This window comes from Arachis ipaensis, chromosome B06 (genome assembly GCF_000816755.2).
Source record: "Arachis ipaensis cultivar K30076 chromosome B06, Araip1.1, whole genome shotgun sequence".
NCBI lineage: Eukaryota > Viridiplantae > Streptophyta > Magnoliopsida > Fabales > Fabaceae > Arachis > Arachis ipaensis.
In genome coordinates this window covers 128,736,529-128,747,004 of record NC_029790.2, presented here as the reverse complement: position 1 = coordinate 128,747,004, position 10,476 = coordinate 128,736,529, and the positions used below count along the sequence as shown (strand labels likewise).

At 33.6% G+C, this 10,476-nt stretch overlaps 1 protein-coding gene across 1 annotated transcript in view; it reads left to right on the top strand.

Moving 5' to 3' along the window:
• The window catches only part of LOC107647526 (fatty acyl-CoA reductase 3-like), a 19,278-nt gene extending 15,634 nt beyond the window's left edge, over positions 1-3,644 (top strand). Inside the window, exons 7-11 of the mRNA XM_016351598.2 lie at positions 1,631-1,792; positions 2,422-2,503; positions 2,591-2,857; positions 2,956-3,083; positions 3,375-3,644. Of these exons, the coding sequence (XP_016207084.1) occupies positions 1,631-1,792; positions 2,422-2,503; positions 2,591-2,857; positions 2,956-3,083; positions 3,375-3,528 (793 nt within the window). The 3' untranslated portion in view covers positions 3,529-3,644. The remainder of the gene's footprint in view (positions 1-1,630; positions 1,793-2,421; positions 2,504-2,590; positions 2,858-2,955; positions 3,084-3,374) is intronic.

Here is a 10,476-nt window from a genome sequence, read left to right as displayed (position 1 = left end):
TTTAAGTATTTCATTTTAAAAATTTTAACGACCGATTTGAAATTAGTGACATGTTATTCTTTTGAAGAGTGATATATCATGATTAAATATACGAAGACCATATTTATCATTGACCTAGAACGTGTCATAAATCCAGCAATCCAAATCATGCACTTTTGTCTCCGTATTATCATTTTCCTTAGAAAGTTAGGCTTTTAATATAATCTTTATATATAGATTAACAAAGTATATTAATTATCAGGCATATTTATTAGTGAAAAAAACTGATATACAACGGATATTTGTAACTTTGTATGTTAAGCAATCATGTTCAAAGGTCAAAATGTCAAATCTACACTCTACATAGAGTTAAGACCTGCAAAACAGAGGAAGGAGGGAGAATTTATAAATTTTTATATGAACTAGCCACATCTACAATTGAATCAATTTTTTAAAGAATTTAATTAGAAAATTAATTGTTTCAATGTAGTAATTAATTTTAGTAGTTGATTTTGATATATAAATAATATTTAAAATTTATTATTTCCTATCCTTATTTTTCAACAAAAAATATATACCGAACTTTTTAAATTACTTGTTATCTTGATATGGTTCTAAAGTACTTGTTATGTGCATATATATCTAATAACTAATATATCCAAGTAATCATGAATCATTATGTATATGTCTCACGATGATGCCTACACGAATACGTAGTGTATCATAATGTTATTTGATTTTTTTTTTTCCATATTATTTGTTTATTTAATTTTCATCATAGTTTGTATATGAAAATAACCTTGCAAACCATAATTCACTGATAAAGCTTAAGCAAAGAACAAGAGATAATAAAGAAGAAGTGGTAACGTAGCAGTGAAGCAACTAGTCACGACTAATTTTCTTTTCTGCTTAGATAATATTCAATTTAGTCTCTAGGTTTATAGACGAGTTTTATATTAGTCATTAAAATTTTAATTGCCTTTATTTAATATTAAAACTTTGTGAATTAGTTTCTGGGATACTTTTTTATGCATAGACGTTAAGAAAATATTGACATGAACAGTCAAATGCCACGCTGAACTTTATAAAAGACGCCGTTTTGATTTTGGCACTCAAATAACTCAAAAATAACATTGTAAATTGTGTTTATTAAAACTTTTTTCTTCCAAAACAAGTGATATGATATTGTTTTATAAATTTCAACGAAACTTTTTGCTGTCCATGTTAGCGCTACATTAACATCTGGTGAGCCGAAAATTGTGCTACACACTAATGTGAGTTATGTTTGTAAAATTTGGACACTAAATAAAATTAATTAAAACTTCAATGAATAAATTAAAATTCACATGCAAGATCAGGACCATATTGAGTATTAATTCCGGTTAAGTAACTAAACTGGTCTAACAGATTCTGCTTTGTTAGTTAATGTGCATATGCCTTATTAGAGTGTTACTTCATCATTTGACTAGCAGTGCTTACTAGTATTTAAGCATATATGATTATTCTGTAATCAAACTTACATTCACAAACTCACAAAAAACCTTGTATTCTGCTAAATTCCTTTAGTGCGTTGCTCTTTGCTTTTCTCATACATTGTGGTTCAATTTATCAGCTCCATTATTCATGTATTATGTTTTATATCATTGATCAGGGCAAAGGTGTATGGTTGGCCAAATACGTACGTATTTACAAAAGCAATAGCTGAAATGCTTGTAGAACAAATGAAAGATATTATTTCCGCTGTTATTTTGCGTCCTGCCATTGTTACAAGTACATTCAACGAACCTTTTCCTGGCTGGGTTGAAGGTTTAAGGTAAATATTAAGATCAACATCACTTTTATAAGAGTATTTATGATGAATACGATCTTATTTATCATGAGTCAAGAATTACTTTAATTAAACTTTTCTTGATAACGGTATGAAGTTTACTATAGGGGATAATTTTATCTAAGTTTGACGAGGTATCACTTTAAGCAGATAATAATAATGACTGAAATTGTGTCTTTATAGAAAAAAAAAAAAAATTGGTTGACCATAAAACCACTAACCATATAATGCACCAAATAATAATCATTCATATACTTTGTTTATTTATTTTTTTTTTTTGTGCACAATATCTCTTAGCTTAGTAGGCCAAGAATTAATCCGTCACGAATTTGAGCTCTATTTAAAGGTCTGCCGCTGACAATGGGTTGCTGCATGCACAAAATGAGATTCAAACACTCGATACTTATTTAAGCGAAAGAGTGAGCTGACTATCCGACCAATCCAAGTTGGTTACTTTGTTTGTTATTCTAGTTAACTGTCCCGCTGTCCACTATACCTATGTTTTATCCAAATAAAGAGAACGGATAGTTAATTAAAAACGGAAATAGTATGATACATAATAATACATTAATGAAAAGTAATATGAATTCTTTCAACTCTTGTACTTGTTACAGAACAATTGATAGTTTAGGTGTTGCTTATGGGAAAGGAAAACTAACATGCTTCCTTGGAAACATCAATGGAGTTGTGGATGTGGTGAGTTAGTTGCTCGCATGAAACTATTATATTGTCCAAAATATATGACATGATTTTTGATAAGCTGCAATGTAATATAACAAGCAGATACCAGCAGACATGGTGGTGAATGCAATACTGGTGGCCATGGTGGCCCATGCATATCATCCAAGTGATGCCATATACCATGTGGGTTCCTCTGTTAGAAACCCTGTTAGATACGCTAATCTCCAAGACTATGTAGTTAGGTATTTCACTGCAAAACCTTGGATAAACAGAGATGGAATACCTGTCAAAGTTGGCCAACTTACTGTCCTCGCCAACATGGCTAGCTTCCGCAGATATATGTTCATTCACTACCTCTTTTGGTTGAAGGTTCTTCGTCGCAATCACTTGACTATATATCAATGTTTTGTCATTGTAATCTTTTCTTAATTAACTAGGCTGACATTTTTTCTTTTACAATTTAACAGGGACTTGAACTGGCCAATATAGCATTTTGCAGGTACTTTCAGCGAACATATCAAGAGCTGAATAGGAAGATCGAAATTGTGATGCGGTTGGTGGAGCTTTATAGGCCTTACTTGTTCTTCAACGGCATGTAAGTAGTATTGCTCTTCCTAACACTAGTCATTATTAATTAAGAGAAATGTTCGAGCTATCAAAATTTATTATTTTTTGTCATCATTAAGCTATCAACTTAATTCCTTTAATTTAAATTTTTTAGTCTAATAATCCAACAACATATTTTATTACATACTTTTAAATATTAATGACTAAAATGATGACCAAAAACAATAAATTCTGACGGTCTTCTAGCATTCATCTATAACTAATATATATATGTTGGTTGGTTATGTATGTAAGAGAGAAAATGTGTTATGGGACGCAGATTTGATGATATGAACACAGAGAAACTGCGAGTGGCAGCAACACAAGGAAGGGTAGAGACAGATTTGTTTTGCTTCGATCCTAAAGTGATCAATTGGGATGATTACTTTATAAACACTCATATCCCAGGCCTCGTCAAGTACATTTTCAAGTGATCATTATAATTAATTAGCACTATCCAATAAAAAAGAAAAATTAAAGTGATTATTTAAGCTGGTATATATATAGTGTTATATATGTTAAGTTCAAATTTGTGCTAGAGTGATTGAATCCATCTGTATGTTATTTATTTGTTAATCAAAGACAGTGTATGTAATTGATATAAGCTAGCTGCCTCCCAAATTAGTTTGAAAACTTTGACACTGTATTATTGTATTATTTGTTCTCAATTACTACGTTTAAATAATGCAATTTGCCAATTATTTTTATAAGGTAACTACTCAAATGAAGATGGTAAAAATATCTCCTCATAAAGATGTTTTATTTAAAAGTATGGTTTATTTATTTAGCCACACTTTAAACAAAAACAACACTTTTTTAAATATTAAAATCTAATCATACAATCCATCATTTAAGGATAAAAAAATATATATTCACATGAAGATAATTATAAAATCTTCGTTATAGTATCCACTTTTTTATAATGTATGGGGAGTCATTTGAAAACAGAAACCAGAACATGATCTTCACATACATGTCTTGAGTATAAGAAACAATTTTATTATTGGTGATGACTAATATATAAGTATTTGATTGAGTTAAAAGTCCAAAAATTGTTTGATGTATGATTTATTGTTGCAAGCCATAGTCGTTTTTCTTTGCAAAATCCAAATAGAAACAAAGCTCAGCAACATGGCTCATTACATGGATAAAAGCTTTTGATATAGCTAAAGCTTTATCATTTCGGGTGAAGCAAATCAAGCAAAAGGCAGTTCATTTTTTGTTATTACAAGCCAAAAACTTTCATCAAATAAGCACCAGAGGAAAAAGTCAAATAATGGAGCCCAAGACAAAATCAAATATTGATTTTGTTTTGAAGAAAAGTGGTGTAGTTATGATAATTAATGTTAGAAACAAAAGATTGAGGGAATAATCTGAAAAGAGTATTATTGAGTTGTGTTGAAAGGTACAATATATAAGATAACAAGGGGTATTTATAGGTGGTAAATGAATCAGAGCAATAAAGGCATATAATCCTACAATTAATATACAGATATACTAGACGATACTAATTGATCTAAATTGATTCTAATGATTCTCTAACATCCCCCCTCAAATTCAAGTGGGAGCTAAGGATACCAACTTGAGTTTGGATAACAAAGTCTGGAAACGAGTCGGGTGATGAGCTTTCGTGAAGATATCAGCAGTCTGATCTAGTGTTCCAACAGCAATGAGACGAACAGCATGAATAAGGATATGTTGCCAAACAAAGTGACAATCAATCTCAATGTGTTTGGTGCGTTCATAAAACACATCATTATGGGCGATCTGAATAGTACTGCGATTATCACAAAAAACATCAGTAGGAGACGACTGAGGAGCACCCAAATCTTCGAGAAGCCAACGAACCGAGATAACTTCAGCAGTGGTGTCAGTGAGGACACGGTACTCAGCTTCTGTGCTTGAGCGAGCAGTGAATGTTTGCTTCTTAGCACGCCAAGAAATGAGAGCGTCGCCAAGAAACAAACAGTAACCAGTAGTAGAACGACGATCAGTGGGATCACCAGCCCAATCAGCATCGGAGTAAGCCTGAAGAGACAAAGAGGAATGGACAGAAAAATAAAGGCCATGAAATAGAGTGCCTTTGATGTAGCAAAGAATGCGATGAACTGCCGCATAGTGAGTAGTACGAGGAGTTGACAAGAACTGGCTAAGTACATGAACCGGATAGGCGATATCTGGTCGGGTGACAGTCAAGTAGACGAGATCGCCAACTAACTGTCGATAGAGAGTCGGATTATCCAAAACAGTGCCATCCATAGGGGTAAATCGAACATTAGGCTCAAGAGGAGTAGACTCAGTGCGACTATCTGTAATCCCAACACGAGCAAGAAGATCTGAAGCATACTTAGCCTGAGAGAGATAGATGCCATCATCAGTGGAGATGACCTCGAGACCAAGAAAATAGCTGAGAGAACCAAGATCTTTCATCTCAAAGGTACGGTGAAGTGAGGCCTTGAGATCAGAGATACCATCAACATCATCCCCAGTAATGATCATGTCATCAACATACAAAAGTAGAAGAACAACTCCACGTTCGCTTTTGCGAATGAAGAGCGCATTCTCATGAAGGCTAGAAGTAAAACCAAGACTGCATATGGTAGTGCTGAACTTGTCAAACCATTCATGAGGAGCTTGCTTAAGTCCATAAAGTGCCTTGCGAAGGAGACAAACTTTATTAGAAAGACAAGGATATCTCGGAGGTGGTTTCATATAGACTTTCTTTTTCAAATCCCCATTAAGAAATACATTCTTCACATCCATCTGAATGAGAGACCATTTTTTAACCGCGACAATGGCAAGAAGAGCTCTAACAGACGTAAAATGAGCGACAGGGGCAAAAGTCTCTTCATAATCAATACCATACTCTTGCGTACAACCTTGAACAACCAAGTGGGCCTTATAACGGTCAATAGAGCCATCAGAGCGAGTCTTAATCTTATATACCCATCTACTGTCCACAACTTTCTGATCAGAAGGAGGATCAACCAGATCCCAAGTGTGTACTTTTTTAAGTGCCTGTATTTCTTCTTGCATTGCTTGTTGTCAATTTGGGTTTGAGGAGGCTTCTTTGAATGTCTTAGGTTCAGGTTGATGAAGAATAGTAGAAAAGCAATGGTAATCAAGAAGATGAGGAGGTGAATTCCTTACCCTAGAAGAACGAGCGGGAGGAGGAGGCATGACGGTAGGAGCAGGATTATCGTCCGGTCTGGAATCATCGGGAGATGGAGAAGGCGGAAGAATAGGAGGCTGTGGAGGGTCACTCAAGATAGAATCTGTAGAATCATCACTAGGAAAAAGATCAACATTGGAGTTAGTAAACAAAGATGACTGAGTAGTAGGAATGGACTCAAAGGATGAGAATCGAGAAAACATGTGGTGCTTTCAGAAGACAACATGACGAGATATACGAATACGTTTAGAGAGAGGATCCCAACAACGATAACCCTTATGTTCAGTGCCATAACTAAGAAAACAACACATACGAGTCCGATGTTCAAGTTTACTATGTTCATGAGGCTGAAGAAGAACAAAACATACACAACCGAAAACTCGAAGAGAACTATAATCTGGGGAAGTATGATAAAGACGCTCAAAGGGAGTAACATTACCAAGAACAGAAGAAGGGAGTCTATTGGTAACATGAACAGCAGTAAGAACAGCTTCACCCCAAGTACACTCAGGACACGAAGAAGAAAGGAGCATTGCACGGACGGAGTCAAGAATGTGACGGTGTTTGCATTCAGCTCTACCATTTTGTTGAGATGTACCAGGACAAGAAAACTCAGATAAAGTACCATGTTCTGCAAGAAAGGATAAGAGTTTGGAATCACGATATTCCATAGCATTATCACGTCGGAAAACCTTAATGACCTTGGAAAACTGAGTTTTAATCATAGTAGCAAAGTTGATATAGATCTGAAGCATACTTATATTCATTGAAAAAAGAAAACTAAGCTCTGATACCATGTTAGAAATAAGAGACTGAGAGAGTAATCTGAAAAGTGTATTATTGAGTTGTGTTGAAAGGTACAATATACAATGGGTATTTATAGGTGATAAATGAATCAGAACAATAAAGGCATAGAATCCTACAATTAATATACAGATATACTAGACGATACTAATTAATCTAAATTGATTCTAATGATTCTCTAACAATTAAAATGTGCAAACAAAATAGCTATTTAAAGCTACTTTAAGATGCTGCAACATTTCAAAAATGAAGAAGAAAAAGGAATTCTTATTTTTCAGATAAAATGAAGGGAAAAGAGTGTATTTTGGGGCCAAAACTTAAGGATCAAATGTGTTGATCTAGTAAGTACTTTGAAGTTTAAAGACATTATGATCCTGCTGTTATTGCAAAGTTGTCACCAAGGACAGCTTTAAGCTTTGGAAGTATTAACCCCCCCCCCCCATAAAAGGAGTAATCAGTAAAATATTGTAGACAAGGAGAGAAAATACTAATCAGAGGTTCTAATAGCATCTTTGTTATTGGTTAATTTTGAAGTTTTGAAAGCAATGCACCTATATTAAAGGAGCATTCTACCAAGACAAAAGACAAATAAAAAGAGGCTTAAATATGGTTTTCTCATAATTTTTAAGTTATCTTATTTCTTCTCCTTCATTTAGTTACATTGAATATCTTACTTTTTCAGTTTATCTTTCTTTAATTTTTCATGGTAAAATGTAATTTGTGAGATATATGAAAAGGCCACATGAAAGAAATGGCAAAGAGAGTTGAACTTGAAAAAAAATGGTCATTGAATATGTCAAACTATTTTGATGTATTTCTGTTTTGTGTCATGAGCATGAGAGATTTTCTTGCTAAGTTGGGTTAGCACTTAGTGTTGAGAGTGTAGGGAGTGAACCTAACCAAAATAAGTTTAGTTAGAAGCTTGAATCATCCTGGATAGGATTAGGAAGAATCCAAGAAAATTGGTGTATTTAATCTTTAAAAAAGATAGTAAAAATTCTATCATAGTTGTAGTAGATACTAGATGTATGCCACACTATATAAGGTGGTTAAACCAGGATATATTGTAAACCTCGAGTAATTAGTAAATAATTAATCAATAAATTAATTATTATTTAAAAAATTAAAAAATTAAATTTTATAATTTAATGAGATAGAAATAATTAAAATATAAATTTTAACACTAATTTTAAAAAAATTAGTCCAAAATTAGGCCGAATGAACCAAACCAGTTGGACTGGGCCCAAATTGAACCGAAGGCCCAACCCATTCACACTCTTATAAGTGGCTTCAGCCACTTCTCCCTCAAGGAAAGGGGATTCACGTTCTTGAGTGAAGAACGACGTTGAAATTCCTAACCCTCACCACCAAAATTTCAATTGTCCATAACTTTCAATTCAGAGATCTGATTGATGAGCTGTTAGCGACCACGCTTTCGTCTCGAAATTCTCTACAAAACTCACATATCAATTTAGTAAGAATCTAGCAAGTTTTTACTCAACCACTCTTCACTAATTTCGAATTTTAAAATTTTGAGTTTGATAGATTATGTGATTTTGATGTTCTAGGCTTGAGTTTGCTTGAGGAAACTATTAGATTTTGTTCATTTGATGTGTGGGTAAGGTAAGGAACTGTTAAACCCTTGTGAATTATTGAATTAGTAAATCCTATGATGATTATAGTGATATTGGGTGAATTAGATTTTGTTCTTATTGATTTGGAGTTTAATTGGGCAGTTTGAAATAAAATCTGGATGATTAAGTTTGAGGAATTGACGTTTGGAAGCTTGGAGTTTGTAAAAAAAGAGGTTTTTGAGGCATTCTGAGTTTAGAGAGGAATCGGTCAATGTATGGTTTTGGTTTCTTGTAGTTAATGTTTAATGTCTCGTGAAAACTTAGGCTAAAAGACTTTAAGATAAGAATGAATTGAATGAATTATTGATAGATTGTGTATATGGTATATGATGTGTGTATAAAGGATGAATTAATTTGTATGTGCTGGATTATGACATTGATGAGTATAAAATAATTATGAATGTTGATGTGTTGAGGGTTGATGAAGGGTTTGTGAAATTGAATTGAACGGATTAGTTGAGAAATGTGTGATTTAATTTTGAAATAATTTGATACTGAAAATGATTTGAATCACCGAGAGATGTTTGGTTTGGTGGATGGAACCATTAAGGGGTGGCAAAAGTTCAAGTTTTAGAAGAGATGTTACCGAAATTTTTATGAAAATATGAAGTTTCGTTTGAAGTGATTATTTAGAAAGATTTGGATTTTTAAGGATTTTATAATTTAATTTTGAATTATTAAGAAAAAGATTATGTTTTGAGTTTACTTTATTTAGAAAAGAATGAATTGTGTTTTGAGTATGAATTATTAATGAACGAAACGGAAGGTGTGATAATAAGGTTTGAAGTAATGAATTGTGGTTGAGAAAGTGCGGAAATGATGGTTTGTAAATGAATGAGATATGTGACCCGGGGTAAGAGGCAGTGGCGTTGTACACTTGCTCCGGGAACAGATGAGGAAGAAAAATGATGAAAACTAAGTTTGAATTATGAAATTGAATGAATATAATAAACGAGACATGATTATGGTTGATTGATGATGAGTATGTCTGTGTTTTCTCTCTGGTTGTAAGGGTGATAGGGCACATAATCCCTCTAATAGTGATAGGGCACGTATTCCCTCTAATGGTATTAATGCGCAACAGAGAGACAGTGTTTGGATTAGCTACCGGACATGTCGGGTTTGGCTATATAATCGACAAATGAGCTCATCAGCCATAGGACATGCATACATCATGTGCAGTTATATATTTTGCTTGAGTGTGTATTATTTTGGTTTACTTAATTGCTTAACTCTACTTATCTGCTACTTGTTCTACTTGTTATAATTGCTCCTCTATCTGTGATTTCTTTGGTTAAATTGCATGCGTATATTTTCTGAGAGACCCTTTTTAGTGGAGGTGTGAGGGGGTTGTTCCACCAGTGATTCGAAGGATTGGAGGAGACAGAAAGTGAAGTGTTAAGTTAAAGTTAGATTTAGAACTTGAATACTTTAGATAACTTACTTAATTTCTTGTTTAGTTGGATCTTTAAGCTAAAATCTGAGTGTGTTGGAGTTCTAGGAATGCCTCTGCCTTTTCTGGAACCTTTTATATTAACTATGCAGGCACCTTTACGATGCTGAGAACCTCCAGTTCTCATTCCATACATATTGTTGCTTTTCAGATGCAGGTCAGGAGGTACCTCACTGAGCATTCTGGAGACTCTGTAGAAGCGAAGAACTCTGGGGACTTAGGGTTGTATTTTATTTATGTTTATTGTATATAGATTCTCCATCTTGTATTTTATACTTGCCCCTCTCAGAGGTTAACTTGGAGAAACATGTGTTTATTT